The sequence below is a fragment of the Nipponia nippon genome, unplaced genomic scaffold (assembly GCF_047370975.1).
Source record: "Nipponia nippon isolate SJK-2023a ecotype South Korea unplaced genomic scaffold, ASM4737097v1 scaffold_4, whole genome shotgun sequence".
Taxonomy (NCBI): domain Eukaryota; kingdom Metazoa; phylum Chordata; class Aves; order Pelecaniformes; family Threskiornithidae; genus Nipponia; species Nipponia nippon.
Window position 1 is genome coordinate 105,746,839 of NW_028262358.1, and position 21,020 is coordinate 105,767,858.

Genomic DNA, 21,020 nt, shown 5'->3' on the forward strand with positions numbered 1-21,020 from the left:
GCCTTGCTAGTGCTTAGGGAGGCCATCCCAGATGCCCCTGACTGCAGAAGCCAGTCAGATAGAGATAATAAGAAAAACAACAGGTTCATTGTTATGATTTATTATTATGATTTATTATTACGTCAGCCTGTGGTAATCAGGTACAGGGCTGATCAACAGAGACACCCAAAAGTCCTGTTCATATGGTTTACCTTATATTGCTTTTTCCCCCATTTTTCTCCCTCCCAAATAAGGAACCCACCCACATTTTACTCCTTCTCCATTGGCCCATATTTTTTTTGATTTTTACATGCTTATTTGGTTATTTCAGCCTTAATCTGTGATACCACCACCACTGTCTGTAAGTCAGCACCGCTTTTTCATTATCTTTTGATATTTTTCACCCATTACTCACTTCCTTTTCATATATTTCACCTGCTAGTTTATCCCCTTATTGTTTTATTAGTATAGCCACAGGCTTGACATAGCCAGCCAACTTTGCATTGTATGCAATGCCTAGCAGTTTCTCACATTGTTGCCTTGGCAGTTTAACATCATGCCAGGGCTGGCTATTTACCTGCGTGCCATAACCACCATGTCTCCTTTGTGGCTTTTCAGAAAGACGCAAGCATTGCGGGTTGTACCTAAGTGAGTTACTGCAAGACATGCTAAGTGTTCCTTTTGCTATAAGGCCTTGGCAGGAGTACTGCAGCTGATTTTGTGCACTGTGTTTCCAAAAATATATTGACCAGTTGTTTTCCATGGCCTCTGTGGACAGGTTGAAAGAAAGACATAGAGGGAAGTATGAAAGAAATATTCAGGAATGATAACTTTGTGCTCAGAGAATAACATGTGAAAAGAAGCAAGGAGTGATGCCACACAGGCTACATATTCTTGTTCATGGATTTTTGCTTCATTTATGAACTGAATAAGCTTTATTTACTCTTCCAGTCTAAGGCCCAAATCATTTGAGTCTTTAATGGATAGGGCAAAAAAAGATTTAAATTGCAGTTACAGCAAGAACGATTCATGTTTGACATGAGGAATAGACTTCCTCATCACTAGTAAAGATAATAAAGTTCTAGAATAGATTGTTGAGGGAAATTAAGAAGTCTCCATTACTGGAGATCCTTAGGACATTAAGGAAGCATTTCTTTAGAAACAAAATAGGTATCATGGGTACTCCATTTTGGAGAGGGTAATGTACTAAATTTCTCAAAAGCCTCTTTTCCACTCTGTTTTTGATAATTATATGATCCTAATTCTAAACAAGGAACTTTCCAAATATGGAGGGATTTCCCATTGTTCCTCATAGCAGATCTGCTGCCCCAGGTATGCCATGAACATGTTTGCTTGGCTTCATCCTGCAGAATAAAAGAAACTCTGCACCTACTCTTGTAAGATCGGTTTATCTTTTTTTTTTTTATTTCTCAAGAACAGAGAAAAATATTTTAAAAATATGTCATATAGTAACAAAATTACCTTCTCCTAATTATTAGTCTGGAAAAGTTGGATTCTTGCAGACTGTAATTTTACAACTTAGAACCTATAGCAAGGGAGCAGGACTAAATTCCTTTAAGCATACAGAGACCATGTAGAGATCTTCCTTGGTAATTGTTTTAACTTTATTTATATGGGAGGTCAGTTATGCAATTCCTAATGAAATTCTCTTGGTCTGCTTCAGAGATTTTTTCTGGGACCTCAGGTCTTCCACTGAAAAAACTTATTCTAACAGAAGAAGTACCACTTTAAAGCACTTAAGCTTTTTAGCTTCTAGTCAGTTAGCTAATATGTAGCGCCTCTGTGAGGTAAATAGCTATCACTACTATACTGATTTTAAAGACAAGCAAACTGAAGAAAAAAAAAAAAAAGTCAAGAGATTTGCCAAACTTGACAAAACAAATCTATACATAGTAGAATTCTGAAAACTGTCGTTGCATTTCTGAACATATTTCATGAAATCTCACTATGCTTTATAAAACAAATACATTCACAGTATGTTCATGGTATTTGTAGGTCCCAATTTTTGTGTTAATGAAATAATTTATATTAGCTTACTCTTTGAAGTTGTAAGACTTGAAAACATTGGATTCTAGAAACTCTATAGAATGTGTCAGACAAAGGAAACCTATTCCTATTTAAGGAAAAATGTATGAAGGAGTGTATTTAAGCAGTGTTTCTTACCCTAATATGTTGGCCACATCTTCCAGAGGTCAGATGGGTCTATGGTGTCTCTGTCAGTGAGTGGCACAAGGCAATTCTGTCTTTGGTGAAAAATCGTGGTGTTTGATTAAGCTGTCTTCCTGAGCTTCCCTTAGCTGTTAGAATATTAAAGAAAAAAATATTAACAACTCTTTTTTATTCTGCTTTTCTTTGTATATTTCTGCCTTGTGGATTGTGAGAAAGATTTTCGAGTATATAATTTTCTGCACAGGCATCTGCTCTTCACAGTTTTTAGAACCCATTGCTTTTCCATTTAATATTACAGAACTGTGATTTCACTGGATTACTACTATGAGATCAGTCCTTCCTCAGGATTATTCTCCAATCAAAATTGTGTTAACACCTTTTTAAGCAGAATTATAGTTCTAATGATTGGGGGATAACACGTAGAAGGAAACTGAGACTGAATTTTCAGACTGAGTTTTCTTCTTTGAGGATTCTTTTGCAACAGCTATAGCAAACAGCTATAGTTTGAAAGGTTTTCTTTTTTTAGAGAAGAAACAGAAAAAACAATTTGAGTCTTCATTTGGTGAGGAGGAGATTAGCTTATTAGGTGTATTTTATTGTTGTTGTAATATTGCTAAAAAATAAAGTAGACATATAAGACAAAAAAAAATTGTGAAGGACCCAAGTTTTCCACTGCTCTTTAGTTTGGTTAGTTCCTGCTGCACAAATAGTGCTACTGATTCAGTATAATATAAGAATGCATAACCAGTAAGGCAACTTACTGGTACCTGTCTTCAAGAGTGAGTTTTGTGTTTTGGATCCTAACTTGAACAAGCAGGCTATAATGAGAAAAGGTGAGTGATACCTGCCCAGATTTTCCCAGCTTCCTTGTTAAAACAAGCAAACAAAGAGGAGAAACAATTATCACTACCCAAAAGGACTCACAATCCAAATTTTGCACAGGCAGCCAATTCCTGTACAGATACAGGAATTCAGATACATACCTGTCTTCATAGTTCCCTTCAGGTTAGTATGGACATGTTGCTATTTGTGGCATTCAAACTGTGCCCAGCTTGGACTTACAAATTTCATTCTTGAGCTGAAGCATCTAAAACACCTGAGTGTCATCATTTCTAGGTTCTTCTGTAGTTTCATCTCTAAAACAGTATGTTTTGAATAGTAGCCATTCGGACATAACTGAGTGCAACTGATGTACAATGGAAACCATTAATGTAATGCATCAAAACTTCTAGCATTCCAAATTTTTTTTTGAAAAAAATTTTCTTTTTTATTTAACCATTATGTATGTGAAAGGACTGCTTCCTCCCCCCCCGCCCCCCCAATATCTGTACTTTTCAAAACATGCAGTCTACCACTTGCTTTGGAAAAGACCAAAAAAAATTACTTAAGCTACCTCAAGATGTACTTCTCTTCGCTTTCTTAATTTTGTATTGTTCCGTTGTGCTTCATGGTATGACACTGGTTCTTAACTTGCAGGCCAAGCTGGCATCTGTTGTAGATTCTTATCCCACTTTAATTACATAAGTGTACTCGTCTGTTCTGACATGTCATACATCAGAGATCTACTTGATTTTCTTTCTTCGTTTCCCTCTGGAGTGTTTTGCATCATTTACTTGTCATAACTATTTAACTAAAAGTACTATATACAAAATGTACTGGTTCCTTTATTAAATGTAACATGTTATGTTTCCAGTCATTGCAGCATCTAGATACTTCATTGCTGTAGGAAAACAATAAGTGCAAATAAGAACTTGCATTTATCTGCTATGATCAGATTACATTTTGTTAGTGACTTGTTCTGTCTCCTCCTAATGAGGCCATTGCTCATTTTGTTCCTACAGGAACTTTCGGAAAGTGTATTAGAACATGTTAGAAACTTAATAATACATCAGTGATGTATGGGTAATTTTCCAGATGTATGGGTAATTTTCCACGCAGTTTCAAATATCAGTCTCAAATTGATTATGCAGTATGGGAATAAAGTAGTGAAAGCAATGCTGAGAATGGGACAGTTTGTAGTGTTATGCCTTATGAGCACTCCTTAAAACTTCAAATGGCAGGTTTCAATCCAAATAACAGAACAGTTTTTATCCCGGGACTAATATTCCCATCCGTGTTCTGAGACCCAATTAAAATCCCAGTAGCCTACTTATGAACAACAGCTTGTTATTGAGTACCAACATGTGGTTGCTTTTGTTGCATACAGAATTTTATTGAACCAAATAATTATTCTTTCTCCATTTCTAGGGTCTAAATGACCATTAAATAAACCAGTCAATAAGAAAGATGAATGGAAACAAAGTAAAAAAATATATTAGATTTTTTAATATCTCTATAAAAAGATGCATCATTTTATTTTTTTTTCAATATATGCATAAGTTAATTAAAGACTGATTCTGATAAAGGAAATTCTTCTATTTTCCTTCTTTACTTTTTTAAGGTCTTTGTGTCTTTATAGGCAAGTATACGTTTAGAATCCTCTTTTCTTTACATTTTTTCCTCCCAAATATTTTTCATTGATTTTTCCCTTCTTTATATACTTGTATAGTGTCCTTCCTTTTGTTCTTTTCATTTTAATTTCGTATTTTCTCCTGTTTCTTCATTTTTGGCCTTACTAAGTTGATTTCTTTCTCCTCCTAAATGTCTTTTGCTTTGTCTTTTCCTCTTACTCTTTCATATTCATTAGTACTTACTTTTTAGCTTGCTGTCCTGTTATCCCCAAGCCATGCAAATGAAAGTAATGCAGCTCCAAACCCACTGAGCTCACCATTTGTCTTCCAGTAGCAATCCTTCTTCAGCTGCCGAGCCTGACTATTGCTTCTTCCCCAAGAACGTATCTCATTCAGTCTTTCATATCTGGTGGAGCAATCCCTATTTAAATCAACTCAACCCTTGCTTTTCTCCTAAACATTCAAAAATTCTAAAACAAATGAACAAACAAAAAGCTTGTCTTCTAGCTGTACTATATTTCTCTTCCTAAATGTATATATGTACTGAGACTTCAGTCAGTATTCTGCAGAGATACTCTACTCCAAATTTTAAACTGATCTACAAACGTGCTACTTGTTGAATTTTTTCACATCTTCATTAAAAAAAATGGAACAACTTGATGTAGGCATTCATTTTATAGGTGTCTTTTAGAAAGTTCAGAAAATGCTGCAACATTTTGTTTACTAGCACCTGTAATACTTAGGTAAGTGTTTCATGGTGCTAACACTCACAAACCACAATCTTGGGATTTAAAAGACTTTTGGAAGGGTTTTTACGTTGTGTTTTTTGTTTTTTTTTTTTAAATGACATTGAACTATTATGTATTAACTAGTTTTTCCAGATATGTTTTTATTTTCTTTTGTAAGATATAAATCAGCAGACCATTTTTTCTTACTTCTACTGTGAGGTATATAATTGTTTCCTTGTTCCACAAATTATGTTGACAATGCAAAGCTAAGTAATGGTTTTAAAGAAAATGAAAATTGAAAAACTTTTCATCAGTTTCTGATACCTCTTGGGAATTACAATCAAATTTAGAAATAAAAAGGGTCTTTTTATATTTTTAAGGGTTCTAAGACTTTCTCTTTGCTTTGATGATCTATTATTTGGGTTTTTTCTGATTGAAATACTTTTTTCCTGGATTTGGAGTTTTTGTTAGTCATTTCAATCAAGCAGAGTAATATTCAGTGGAATGTATTAAAAATGTAACTGAAGTATTGCTGTTTGGGTTTGTGTAGACTTTGATTAAGTGGAATAAACAGGTGATTTTGTCACAATCCATATAGATCAAGAGTGATATTACAATATTGTAATAATTCAGTGAGTAGAAAGACCATTCCCCCAAAATCTAGTCCAGTGAATGTGGTTTTGTATCCTTTTTTTTTTTTTGTCTGAGGCTGAAAGAGATTTCAGCATATGGAACAGCTTATATAGAGTTTATAGCTGTTCATAATTAAAAAAATCTGTTTGTCATGTGGTAGAAGGATATACTTCAAACCAAGTCTCTCGATTCTGATCTGCCACAGGTAGACTGGTCACAGTATGGTGTGACTACAATAAAAATAATAATAATACAGTTCTGTTTCAGTAAAACACTTAGATCATGTGCCCAAAAAATATGTCTGCAGCTATATTAGAAAATGCAGTCTTGTGATTGTAGCTAAATACATACTCAAGAGAATTATCCAGAAGATTAAATGCTGCATTAAATTGAGGCTACAACATTTGGCGCTCCTATCATATCTTGCAGCCATAGATAAGAATACAACAGTGACAGGGCCTTCACACAAATTCCATCAAATAAGTAAAGGAAATTATTCCCATTTCAGATGGAATACTTCGACATAAAGCACATTTTAATGGAAAAACAAATCTCATTTTACTTCAGTTAGAGAAATTCAGTGCCCCTTTTCTAAGTTTAGAATTTTATTCAAAGAAAGTATGGTTGTCTTTTGCAGTACTGTTGGTACTTTGATTATCAGCAATAGCTGTATATTCAGACTGGTGGATCACTCTAGATTCAAGTACGTGTTTCAAGAGCAATATGTTCCTCTTAATGTATGCAAAATGAAAACCTAAAGTTTTTATGTTCGTTATTTTTGGTGGGTAACTACATTCATGATATTCTGCTACCACACTATGGCATTATTCCCTTATAAATTTGCATCTACCTCAAAAAGGAAGCATGCAGTCTTACTTCTTAATTTTATTTTTTTCTTAAAATTAATTTATCTTTACAAAGACATGTATTGTAATACTGTTAGAGCAAAGTTGTGTAACAACTGAATTTGACATTTCATTCTATGAGAACATAAATCATTGTCATGAGATAAAGTGTGTATTAAAAAAAGTATATAAACTCTGACAGACGATCAGTGTGACAAAGACACTGTTAACAGCAAACATGGGCATACAGAAAGCTGCTTGATTTCAGATAAATCTAGTGATTTCTTCAGATGTATTTCTTCAGAGGTACATGTAACAGAGATCTCAGTATGTCCAAGTTTTGACTGTGCTATAGACAATGTAGGATCATGTTTTTTATAAACTGCTGGCTGAACTATTTCAGTACACCTAGGTTTTCTGCTGGCTCAAGTGAGAGTCTGCTGAGACATACATAGGTGGCTTTTAAAATGGTGTTTATTTCAGACAAGAGTCAACCTGTACTGTAAGTTTAAATCTCTTCAAGGACTTCTGACACACTGGCATGATACCGTACACTTCAGGAGTATGGCTGTGGTGGGAAGGCAAATGTGAAGAAGGGGATGATGCATCCTGTTCTAATATGATCACTCTTCCTTGTGGAAAGACTTGACCTATCCAGATATATCTTATGCTCCACTGAAAAATAGAGCTTTCGTTTTCAGCTATTTTCTTTTACAGGTCATACATATGGGATGGGTAAATGAGAGACTTGAAGGAACTGATTCTTCTCAGCTCTACAAATTCAAGTTTCTGGCACTGAAGGGTTCGTCCTTCTATATTTTCAGCACTCCACCGGTAAAAAAATATTTTTGTGACAATTTCATTGTAAATGGAAACCCATTTGTTATGTCTGGCTTTGTTTTTCCTCACCAAGTCGTCAGCTGAGATTTCAAAAGAAGTTAAAGCCATAGATGCCACTGACTTTCAGTAAGCTTTAGATATTTAACCTCTTTCAAGGTCCCCTGAAAATCTTACCATACCTTACTATTCCTAATAGGGAGTAAGTGTTTTACTTTTTAAAGTTGTTAAGTTCAGATTTTTCTCTGGTTGGTTAGGCCCAGTATTTCCTACCTTATTTATTCAAAAGTATTTTGTAGATGTAATGAGTTGGTAGTTACTCTGTTCTCTTAAAGACGAGACATTGTGAAATACATCATCCGTACTATTAGTAGATACTTGGGGATTTTGCACACAGGCAAGGGATTGAACTGTTAAAGAGAATCCAGTGCTAATTGTACAGTTTGAACAAATGACATCATCTTGCTTTGATAATTTACATATATAGTAATGAGAATTCTATTTCACAACAGATGACTTATCTAATACTTCTCTTAAAAAAACTAATAAAATTAATTTAAAAGAATGAAACAGAAATTAGTAGAATTCTGAACTCTTAAAAAGTGACCCATACTTACCATATGGTATTGTTTTATCCTTTCTTTCTTTTTTCTCCGGAGACCCTTTGCTTTAAACAAATCAAAAAGAATAAAATGTGGAATTAGAATGCAATTTCAATTGTACAGCTTCCTTATGGTTTTGCTCAGAAGGTGGTCAGTCTCCCAATTTCTTCAGCTGATCCAAAGAAAATCTGATCCTTTACATCTGTGCCATCTGCAGTACCTCTGGGAAGTACATACTCTTTGAACCTTATTTATGAATCTCAGTGAGAAGCAATCAGTCACATTTTCTCTCTTTCTAGATTGAAATTCTAAGTCCAGTGATTCCTGTTAACTTCAAGCATTTTTAAATGGCCAGTAGTATTCTTTTTAAAATGAGACAGCACATCTGGGAAAAGTTTTTTTTTTCCCCTCTAAAAAATTATTTGTCTATATGTTAAGTCAAGGAACTAAAATTTGATTCCATTACTACAATCCAATTAAAGCGCAAAAACAATACAAAAATATTAAACAAATAAATAACACACCACATGAATGCTTTTCCTTTATAAATTTTAATTATTGTTTTCAGACCTGGTTTTGAAGAAAAATTTTTGATATAATTAAAACTATCCATCTACATGATACTAATTGGGGATAAACTACTTCATTTATTATGTTCAGCACTCTACTAAGAACATACAAGTGAGGATGAATGTTTGCTAGTATTCGTACCATGTTACTTGTCAGTATCTACTACACTGTATTGTGTTTCTGCACAGTTTTTTTTGTAGAAACAGTGGCTTTTCAGAAAAATGAAAAAAGGGGACACCTTTGGTCAATGTGTTATGTCATCCCAGTAATCAGGTATACCAGTAAGTGTGACAGAACCTATAAGTCATAAAACATGTTGACCAGCTTTCTTGCTATTTTATTATTCAACAGATGTTTAATATCAGGGGAAAAAAATAAAACAGGAAATTAGCAGTTTACAGCAACCACACACTTGGAGAATTCAAACCTGTTTCTAAAGCCACACTTCAAAGATGATTATCAGTGTCCTGAGGGCACCTCCAGCCCTGACTATCCCTGACCCTCTTCCCTGATGCTCCCCCCACCCTTCCTGCAGCCCAGGACCCCATTGCAGCCCCCCGTTGCCATCACTCCTGCCTCAGCAACGCAGCAGGGCCAGTCTCCAGCTCCCCACAGCCCTGTCCTGCCCAGCCGTGGGCCCCAATGAGCCAGGCCCACCCACAGGCCCACATCCAGGCACAGCCTCAGCCCGTCCCTATACCCAGGGAGGTGCCTGGTGCCCAGAGCTGGGGCTGCCCCCAGTTGCCGTGGCTGCCCTTCTCCTGGCTGGGGGCATGTACTGGGCCTGGCTGGGATGGAGGTAACTTTCTTCATAGCAGCCTGTATGGCAGTGGGTTTTGTATTTGTGACTAAAGCAACACTAACACACCAGTGATTTGGCTGTTACTGAGCTTTATTTGCACAGCGTTTCTGTGTTTCTCACACTGCTCACCCTGGGGGTGGGCGAGAGGTTGGGAGAGGACAACGCCAGGACAGCTGACCCAAATAGGCCAAAAGGGTTATTATGTACCATAAAACATCATGCTCAGCAATCAAAAATGGGGATTTGGTCTTCAAAAGTAGCCATTGCTTGGAGGCTGGCTGGGCATCGGTCTGCTTGGGCGGGCAGAGTGTGATCACCTTTGCATCACTTGTTTTTTTCCTCTTTCCATCACTTATTAAACTGTCTTTATTTTGACCCATGAGTTTTCTTGATTTTGCTCTTCCTATTCTCTCCCCCACCCCACTGCAGGGCGACGGGAGTTAGCGAGCGGCTGTGTGGGTGCTTAGCTGTTGGACGGGGTCAACCCACTACAGGGTGATGCGATGGGCCCTGACTGGCAAGGACCCTGCCCTGCCAGACCTCGGGGGAGCTCCCACAGCACCCGGGGAGCCACTAACCCACTCTGTGCCCTGACACTGGTTCTGTGTCACATGTCCCAGCTCTATAGCTGGAAACACAGGTCTCCACACAAAGCCGTGCATAGAGCTGTTTCACTGTTTTTAGGGATATTTAATGGTACTGCTCTTACCATTAGTCCCACTGACTTTTTTTTTTACTATGTTAAATGAAACATTAAAAAATGGATTGTTCTATCACAAAAATACAGATGGTTTAATTTGCTTGATCTTTAGAAGTTAAGAGTTTAGCACTATGTTTTATTTCAGAGATGTTTCTATGATGGTATTGCTATTTGCATACTGAATCAATGTAGTGTATCAGTGTATCAATGTAGTGTGCACAGAGTAGATTACCTACAAGTCATACAGTTATCTTTAGTTGTAATGACCTTACCCGTAACTTTACAACTGCTTATAAAAGGATCTGGTACAATTTTTACTCTTTTTCTACTTCATTGTGTGTAAAAGATGATACAAATGTAAATACAGCTGCTAACTTTCGTAAGAATGGAAAACATAGTTACCCGTGTGCAAAAATCAAGAAAATTGTGGAAAAAATGTGGATATTATAATATGAAAGAAATTACTATGGCAAGTAATATTCTATTTATACTCCATTTCAACAATATCTCAGATGGTGTTTCCAAAAATGTAGAAACTTCACCATAGAAGTAAATATCAAGAACAGTGTGATTAACAGAGAATGGTATTTCTGCATCCCTAACGTGACTTATCTGATGGTATTTAAGACATTTACAGATTTCATTTACAGATTGCTGCACTGGAATTGTGACACATTTCTGAAAACCGCACATGTGAAAAACAATTGCACAAACAGAAATTATTCATGTGTCAATGTTAATATACAAGCAGTATTTTATTACATTCTAAAAGCATCTAATAAATTTCTGTCAATTTTCAGATCTTGAAAAGGTTCTGAATTCATATGCTAGAAGAAATTGGAGAGACTTTATTCAAAATTGTCATTCAAGAACAAGCTATTTTTTATGTCATTGAAAATTTCCAGAAAAATGAAATGTTTTGATTTTATGGAATATGGGCTTTATGTAGGGGAGGATCGTACTGTTTGATTTTTTATGTCTTCCTCATAGTTCAATGTGGTTTTTAAATTCAAGTCTTAAAGTAGCCATATTTTTAGAGCTGTTGCGTTACCCTTAATTATGAAACTTTTTCAACATGATTAAATAACACTGAAGTGGTTTACATGAAGGCAGCTAGGCAATCTCTGCATATGCTGCTTATAGTTTTAAGAAAAGGAATAAATACAGGAGTAATGTGAAAGTAACAGAAATAGGTTCACCTTTGAAAAACATTTCAGAGAAGAAAAGCTTGCATAATGTAATTAGCTCGAGCAGTGCTTTGAATGTTAGAGAGTACTGCTATGTAAGTCCTAAATACTTGTATTTGTAATGTACATGCTACATAATGTAACATATTAGAAAAGAGGTGGCAATGAGTTGGAAGGCATAGACTTGACCACGAATGCTTTTGGTGAACTTTTTAACTCTACACACAAGTCTTTATTATTTTGTTCTATTTGTTTTATTTATTTTGACTGCTCCTTAGTGTGTGTTTTGTACCAAGTTTGAGTTGTTTTGGACATCTTTAGGCTTCTTATACTGCTATATCATCAAGAACATTTCTTGATATCTTTTTTTCCTTTTTAATATCTTTTAATTTTTTAAAATTATACTTGGCTCATTTTTTCCATTGAAGAGTGGAGAGACCAGTGAAATTAATTACTCTTGACCTAAAAGTATTTTATCTTTTGCCTAGGCCTGTTTAGTACTTCTAGGTGGGTTGGATGCTTCTGCTTAATCGTTAGATAATGCAGCATTCTCTGTACTCCAGTAATAAGTATTACAGCCACTTTGATCTTTTTTTTTCCTTAAGTTTTACTCTTTAAATGTATTCAATTTTTTTTAATATTTTGGGGCACACTTGAGATTTCTAGAATCAGACTCAATGTTCATAGAAAGTCAAAGACTATGTTATGTTCCCTTTGACTTTAGTGGTTTTGAAGTGTGATTCTCTTTTACATGCACCCCATATTTATTTCTCATGTCTCGTCAATCCTTCAGTGCTGATCTCTGAATAGGCACAACAGTCTTATGCCTAATTTATAACTGCAGAGTTCTCTTCTAGGGAGTAACTTTTTCAGCTTGTTGTTTACTATATATCTGCGTCAAAATGAATTTATTGTTTTCTCTCTATTTTAAATCATAACTTTTTAAAGAAAAATCAATGATTAACACACATATTTAAAGCTAAGTATATTTGGAATATGAGCCTGAACTGATGCTGAGATTACTTGGTCTAACTAAATAAACCTAGATTTTAGTAGTTTATTTATTTTTGGAAATCCACTGCAATGCCTGTTTTTAAAACATGAGGAACTTACAGAAATTCACGCTGAAGTAAAAAGTACTTCTGCAACACTTAGCACTTCTGTAACTCTACATACTTATTTCAGTCTCTTATTATGGACTTAAAATTGTAACTTCAGGTTCCTATTTTTCTATCTGTGATCAGCTCAGTGTTATCTGTGACTTTACAAAGGTGTTATTTTGCAATCTTTCTGAAAGGATTAATATAGCCAAATATCTACAAAACCAGGTATTCAGTACATCACATAATGCATTGAGTTAGCTAAGGATCTGGTCTTCCAATAATAATAACAGCATTGAGCTACTGTTGGTCATAAATTCATGTATTAGACAAACAAGAATTAAACTGGCAGCTCAATGAATGCTAATTGGTACTTTCATGTATTTTGGGACTATTTTTGACTCTTTGTCAGAACTAAATTCAAATGAACGAAAGCATGTCTCATTAAGTGACCCATTCGGAATATACCTTTTTTGAAACATTTTGTCAAATGCTTTACTAAAAAATAATTATCTTGTCATGCTAAAATAAACCCAAGGAATTGCAATGTGTAGAATACCTCCAGGAACAATTCCAAGGGGAAATAATGAGAAAAACTTTTTTATTACTTAAGAATATATTTCAGTATCTCATTTATCTTAGTTACCAGTCATTACCCAGTTATTAAATGTGTGATGATGGATAAACCTGCAATAAACTGAAACATCCTTTAAAACAAATGGAGGTTATTGCACTTTTTGTGAACTGTTCTGATACTTTCCAGCTTTTCTCATTGACTAGAAGTATATGATCATTTGTAATTTTTTTAAAGCAATGCAGTCTATAACAATAACAATTTAAACTTAGATGTACTATGATGGTTCTGAGAAAACTATAAATAATGTCAGCTGTCTCCTTGGATTCTAGTATCCCTTTGTAGTATGTTTGTTCCCCCTCCTTAAAATCCCTCTCAACATGTCATTCATGTTCTCCTGATGACCTTGCACACTATGATATTCAGACTGTTTCACTCTTGGCTTTAAGTATGGTAGCCTTTCTCTGACATACACACTAAAAGAAAATCTTGGCTTATATAGGTGCCGACAGTTCTCATCATCACTAGCTGTCTCTGCTGAAAAAGTCATAAGAGGTTACAGAGAGTCAAAGGATGAAAGAGATGCACAGGATAATGGGGAGAAAGCTGAAGTATTCAGAGTGAATTTAATGTCACAGCAGTGTCACCATTGTCCATGGTAGCATCATTAATAGCAGCGAAGAACCCCAACAGTTTAAATTAATCTTCAGGAATCAAAAGAAATGTTATAAGAAAATGAAATTTCAGTCATGTCTCAACAATTTTTAGGTTATAGCCTGTGTCACTAAATTCAGTTTCATAAACAGCGGATTAAGCCGGTGCTTATGCTTTTGTATCTTGTCTAGCCACTAACAGGAATGAAGGTTAACTGAGATTGAAAAGAATCTTTCCCTTTGAGAAATTCAAGACCAAATAATGAACTAGCCACCTTTTAGGCTATAAACCTTATTTTGCAAGAAGCATGAAGATCCCTTTTGAGAATCAACAGTAATGGGCCAAAACCTGTATTATTTAATTATGCTATTTTCAAAACAACCATCAAAGTAAAAAATATTTCTCTGTAAATAAGGATTAAGCAAAGACCTGCAGTATTTGCTCTATGTGAGCATGTTTAAAGGTATAATATTTCTTTATGAATCGGCTTTGTAATCCCTCAGTTTCAGTTGTTTCTGAACTTGTGTTATTGCTTACTCTTAGCAATAATTAAAAAGCAAAACTCAAAAAAATTTTGAAGGAACCTTACTAGAAGGAAAAGAGTAATGGTAATCTAAAAATTAGAAATATATGACTCTACAACTTGCTACATTTTATGAAGTGATGGGAGGACAAGTACAATACCTAAAATTGCTTTAAATTAATTTTCTAAAAAAACTAACATTAGATTTATATTTGACAAAGTTCCTTTAAAGTAGTACCGAGTACTTTTAAAGGAAGCTATATGTAATGTTTTGAGCTTTAATTTATGATGAGAAATTGCTCATAATAAAACAAAGTATATAACATGCTTTTACATATTCTACTGCATGCATTGTATTCAAGTGACGTTTGTCATTTGACTGTTAAAATGTAAAAATTGTTAAATGGAGAACCCTAGAATATAAATCCCTTTATATCCTGAAAAGATGTGATGATAGAACTTTCTCTTCTGGAGGTCTTCAGTCCCGTTGGCAATATGTGATTCATCTCATCTAAATCTAGTCATCTAGAAGTTAAAGATCTAATCTAAAGTTAGAGACACTGGGAGAAAGCACTGCCTTTTTTTCTTTTTTTTTCCTTCTTTCCCAGTATGGTGAAATTAAGATTAGATTATTGCATGTGCTGCTTTTGCTTTACTTATTAAACTGTCTTTATCTCAACCCACGAGTTTTCTCACTTTTACTCTTCTGATTCTCTCCCCCATCCCACCCGGGGGAGTGAGTGAGCAGCCGTGTGGGGCTTAGCTGCTGGCTGGGGTTAAACCACGACAGTTGTTAAGATTAGATATTTCTGATGTCTAAACTTAGGTGGGATGCTTTCCATGCTAAGAAGAAAGAATTCAGGTGAATTCTGAAACTGCTTTGAAACACATAGCTGTGAGGTCTACTCAATAATAACGTTCATTAGTTTCAACTGGAGTGGACATAAGAGCATATAAGATTAGAAAGAAACTTAACACGAGGTTCACATTACTCCTCCAACAGCACCCTGAAATAACATTTAATAACCAGTAGAAGTCACATCATTCTGCTCCTAAGTGTTGTAGTGGTTTGGATTTTCACCATTTTATTACCGTTTTGCTTAATGGTTTATAATTTATGAAGACCTGGAAATTCAACTTAAAAATAAATTTTAAAAAATCATGTTGATCTTCATGCAAAACATCAGGAACAAGATTGATTATTATAGGTGAACTGTGTGCTACTGTGAATACAGAGAAAAAGAATCTGTTATTGAATTTCATAGTTTTTTCCTAGTGAAATTTCATCTACAGAAGCCAGATGCTTTACAGCCAAATTTTGTTTTACCTAAATAATTTAATTTAATTTTTCTGCTTTCTTCCTTTTGGGAGGGAGGTGGAAACCAGACAAAGCTGCATCTGCCCTAGCATTTTAAAGTATCCAAGTTGCTATTAGAGTCACCAAAACACTTATTTCCATGTGCTAAAGCATCAGAGTTACAATTTAGTCAAATTCTTCATATATCTATGTAGCCATTCCTGTGCATTCACCAGAGCTAGGATTTTGCGCTAAAATATATAATCAAAATAATGTGTATTCCCCTTGTGTTTTTCCTATGTATAGGTTCTTTTTTTTTTTCTTGAACTACATAGGCTAGGTACTGTTTTTAAAAGAAAGCAGGTTATCACATTATATCATTTAGGGAAAAACTTCAAGTATCATTCTAACTGTCAAATTTTAACAACCTGTCATGTCAACAGGATAAAGTAACGAAATCAAAAGAAAACAAAAAGTATGTCTTTTGGTATTCATCATTGAGCACACAGTTGTCATTCTTCTTAATTTCAAATATTGCAGTCACATAGCCCTTTTCAGTTTTTAATATGAAGATATTGGTGCCCTAGTACATGTAAACTCAAATCTGAATTTAGGAATGCATCTTGGTCTGTTGATTGTAAGATTTTTTTTAAATTGAGACATAAAGCTGAATGACTCTGGGTTTGAGACTCTGAGTTCTCTGTGTTAGCATATTGGAAAATAAATATGCTTATGTAATGGGGAAAATGTCAATGAAATTATTTAATACCTTTTAATTATACTAAGACTCCTGTAGATGCTGTTTCTGTAAAAGCTGAACACTATTTGACAGTCTTTTCTAAATGCTGGATATTAAATGTAATAATGTGCCTGTATTTAGAGCATCCAGTAGAATATTGATGGGTGAAATCTTTTTAATTTTTTTCATCTGTACATGATTTTAGAGTAAAGAATGTGTTGTTAATGTTTTCTTTTGATATTATAGGTAAGCACACTAGACTGGGTACGAGCTGAAAAAATCTATAACCTCTGTGAGGTTCTATTTAAAATTCACAAGGTAGGTTTCCTAATGTACAATGATATTATTTAGTAAAGAAAGCTTGCCTTTTCCTGTTAATGATAAGCTCAAGTTAATCTTAACTGGGAGTAGCTAACATTCAAATAGTTTATCTGTTGTTAAAAAAAAACTACTTGTAATGGCTAGTGCATTAGCTATGCAAGTATAAGAGAATATGGAAAATGGATTAAGCTCCAAGTGAGCAAGTTACTAAAATGCTTCTATATTGAAGAAATTTTTCAGTATTAGAGCTGGTTGTATGAAGTACAGGTGAGACACACAGCTAAGCATAATGAAGCTGGATATTGCTTTTTTCTTCGTGGCTCAGATTTTAAAGTGAATGTGATGAAGAATGGTTTTGCTGTAATTTGTGATCTATATAAAGATACTTTAACTTCAGTAATTAGAAGTACAAAATTATGTCCTTTTTAGATCATGTGTAATTTGCAAATATTATAGTAGGTTTTACCGTACAAAGGGCAACATGGTGCATTTGTGTACCATAGAATTCTTCATTTTTTTTCCACTGCCTAGAGACAGTGTCATGTTTTCTGTTTAGCTTCTCCCAAGCAAGGATTTTGGGCAAAACCTTAGCAATCTGTTTAAATAATTGACTTACATAAGATATTTTCTAATAGGTTGCATCAGATAGATTAATTTAGTTCTTTACCAGCTAGTAAAAAACTGCTTTGCAGGTGAGGTAAGGCTAGATGAGAGCCTACTTGCCTAAAAGAGTAAAAACAAACATATTATCGGAAGGGGAGGGGAGGGGGGGCAGAACCAAAGAGATCAGTCTTTTCAGATAAAATGCTGTTTCACTGAAAAATCACAAATCAGCTTTAGTTGCCACCAACTGTTGTCCTTCTCTCTGCTGTTCCTCCTTTGACCATGTAATAATGTTGTGGAGAAGGAAGGTCGTTGCTCTGTTACCTGTACAGATCTTGACTTAACATTGCACTGAAGGAGAACTGCTTAAGGGTTTTTTTGGGTTTTTTTCTGATGCAACACAATTATTCAGGACAATTTGCAGAAGGCAAAGTGAAAAGAAGAAAAAAAAAATCATAGTCCCGACAGTAACACTTCGTTCCTCTTTAGCGCCCTGTTCAGCAGAGGGGAGTTCTCTGTAGCGCTAAATGACCAAATTCTTCAAAGAATGGGGCGGCAGGGAGTTTCGATGTCCTGACTGCTCAAACTACTTGTCCCAAGCTGACTTTCAACAACATAGGCATGTTTCCTACACCAATTTTGTTGACTGTGACTTAAAAAAAAAGATCAATTGAAAACATGATGAAGTTACAACCAACAGAGCAAGGAGCGCACAGAACTTGACAGAAATCTAGAAAAAATAGCCCTCAAACATGAGCTGACATCTGCATTTTACAGAGGTGTCAGTTCCATTAAGTGGCTGCTCAAAGAGTTTCTGCTGATATCAGCTGTCAGTTTTGCAGCCCATCACTGCCTGTTTTTTCTCTGTTGTAAGCCTACTGTCACTGGGCAGGGGAGGACGGTTCCCTTCTCCAGGAAATGTGGGGAGAGGGAAGGGTCTTGGGCATTGCCGTGCCAGGAAAATAGCAACCCTGGAGTTCGGGACTTGTGCACAGCTCCGGAGCACAGGCTGCAGGAGCACAGCCATATTTTTGTGGGCATAGCATTATTTTAATGTGACTGTGTCTCCAGCTGGGTACCCGTGGGCAACTTCAGGTCCTGCCCGTCCCTGAGACAGCAGCAAAGAGCAGAGGCTCTGTCCCAGATTATTTGTTCTGTCTCCTTAATCTTTTCTAAAATTTACTTTTTCCTGATAGATAAGTCAGGAAGCAATGAAATATATACTCATTATGCCTTTTGAAAAGATTTTGCTATGGTTTGGGTTTTGTTTTTTTCTCCTTGAAATGTTACTACTGATTTGAAACTCAGTCCTTCCTTGAATATTCTGGTAATTTCAAGGACAATCTATCCTTAAAGCAAATTCTGTGATACTTTTTCATTAAGAAAAAGAAGTGTGAAATAAACTACCCAAGATTCAACTCTTTAATGTTCTTGACATTTTATAAATGAATGCTTAATTGCCAGTCTTGATGAATATATTAGCTAAAGTGCAAAAGCTCAAATTCAACACTTTAACCTCTTTTCTGTTGATTCTTTGGTATAAATGACAATGAGGCAAACTGAGCAAATCCAAAAAGATAGAAAAAAACCTTAAGAGAGTCATGTTTCTACATTGCAGACTGGAAGATGGAGTTTATGTTGTAAAAACTGCTGTTTGGGGAGGGTGTTCTTAAGGATTTTCAGAAGCTAGTTAGAACTTGTGCAAAGCTGTGGTGGAGAGTGCTATTGTATCTTGCTCACAAAAGATGGATTTTAAGGCGAGGTGCACTTATTACTCACCTAATTGTAAGCTTCTTATCTATGTTTATTATGACACAAGAGTTAAACATGGAAAATAAGAATCCAATATGGAAATAGCATTTTAAAACAAAATGTTTGCTATATTTTAGATTTGTGTGTGTGTTTACATAAATATCAATACACACTTGCATACACAAACATGCTTATGCAAGTATGTGAATTATAGTTCATCAATATATCACATACTTGCATATTTGTGAACATGTAGTGGTAACAACCAGATGATTGAAAATGTGGTCTCTTTTATCTCTGGTAGTTCTTCCTATACTTTGCCTCATACTCCATATTTACTGGAACTATTACTGAAAACCTGGATTTTTCAGGGGCAAGAACATTAGATACATTTTTTAAAGCTACCTCTCTTAAAAACATTTTATTTTCTTTTATTGTCTGATATTTTCACACATCACATTTTCACATACAAAGTAAAAAATAATAATATAGTAGTCTACGAGCCACGATGAGCAGTATTAAGTCTTGAAGCAGAGGTAGGTGTAATACCTGTCGTTCCATGGCTGCTGAACACAAGATGATATGCAGGTATTTTGTGCAGCTTCCTTTTCACCAGTCCAAAGGAGTGTTGTAAAATAACTTTGAACTTCCTTAAGACTGTTATCTCCTTGGGTGGCTGCAGGGCCATTTTTGTCAACAAAGTGCTGTGTACCCTAGTGGCATTATGTGCTGCTTCTGAGGTACCCCACAAAACATCCATCGCTTAACAGACTAGACTTGAGTAAATTGCATAAGGTTACACTTGCCAGTTTTATGATATTCAGTAATTCACCAGCACAAGCGAAATTTTCAGGTCCCATCTGAGTATTTTTATCCTATTTGTGAATATGAGAGCAGTACACAGAGGAGGGTGTGCTAGCAGAGCGTTTGTTTCCTCTGCTTTTCATTACTAAAAGGTGGATCTTCACTGCTGTCCTGCGAGGGCAATTGTGTGTGCATCTGTAACAGGAGAGACACAAGACCCTGAACATTTAAGCATTTATTTTACATGTATCAGAATATTTTACATTACAGTTGTATGCTCAAATTCCAGTTGTTTGTTTGTTTTCAAGTGCATGGAGTTTCAACTGTAGCCTCAATAGGCTAGGATGGACTATTAGATGTTCTGGAAAAATAAATTCTAAATCTATGTAGGGCTTATCCTGACTACAAGATTCTAGGACTTGGATGTCACTGCAAAGCTGCATTCTGGTCTTTTCAAAGCCACCTAAGTCCAATCAAACATGACTGCTTTTACCTCAGATCTGCTTGACTAGAGTCAAGTCTCCTAAACCTGACCTGGAGTGCTGGAGAAAGAAAATTCTGTTTGCAGGTGACTTTAGAAAATAAGAAATAACATTCTCTTTGCAAACTACTTTTTTTGTTCTTTCATGCTTTTCTGCCCCATGCCATCATAGAGAAATTGAGATAGGAAAGGGCTCTATCTGATAAATAGAAATTTAAAAAAATGCGTAATTTGGAAATTCAGTCAGCGAAAGTACTCAGATGTATACCAGTAGCCTTTTTATTTAGTTTTCTTTTTCTCTGTATTTATGTGAATCAATGAAGTCTTGAAAGATTAGGGAAGTTTCTTGTAAGAATTTGTTTTCATTTACAAAACATTCTGTTACAGGGATGTTTTTTATTATGAAAGACTAATGTGAAGTTTCTCTTCTTCATCCTGAATGCAGGATCTCACTTCACTCCCCTTGTAGTTGCAGAGCAGTATTGGCAGCTATTAGGGGACATTTGAAAGCTCACATTGTCATTTCTACAATTAGCCCTTGAGTGCTTGATAAATTACTGCATTCCTTGGTGTTCAGCGTATTGGAACCCAATTAGAACAGAGTAGTTATATTCTCCTTTAAAGCTGGTACACAGCTCTTGAATTGTAT

The 21,020-nt window shown here is 35.3% G+C and overlaps 1 protein-coding gene across 1 annotated transcript in view; it reads left to right on the forward strand.

Moving 5' to 3' along the window:
* Window positions 1-21,020, forward strand: part of SNTG2 (syntrophin gamma 2) — a 286,578-nt gene that overhangs the window by 231,054 nt on the left and 34,504 nt on the right. The window contains exons 12-13 of the mRNA XM_087775769.1: window positions 7,543-7,659; window positions 16,657-16,728. Of these exons, the coding sequence (XP_087631895.1) occupies window positions 7,543-7,659; window positions 16,657-16,728 (189 nt within the window). The remainder of the gene's footprint in view (window positions 1-7,542; window positions 7,660-16,656; window positions 16,729-21,020) is intronic.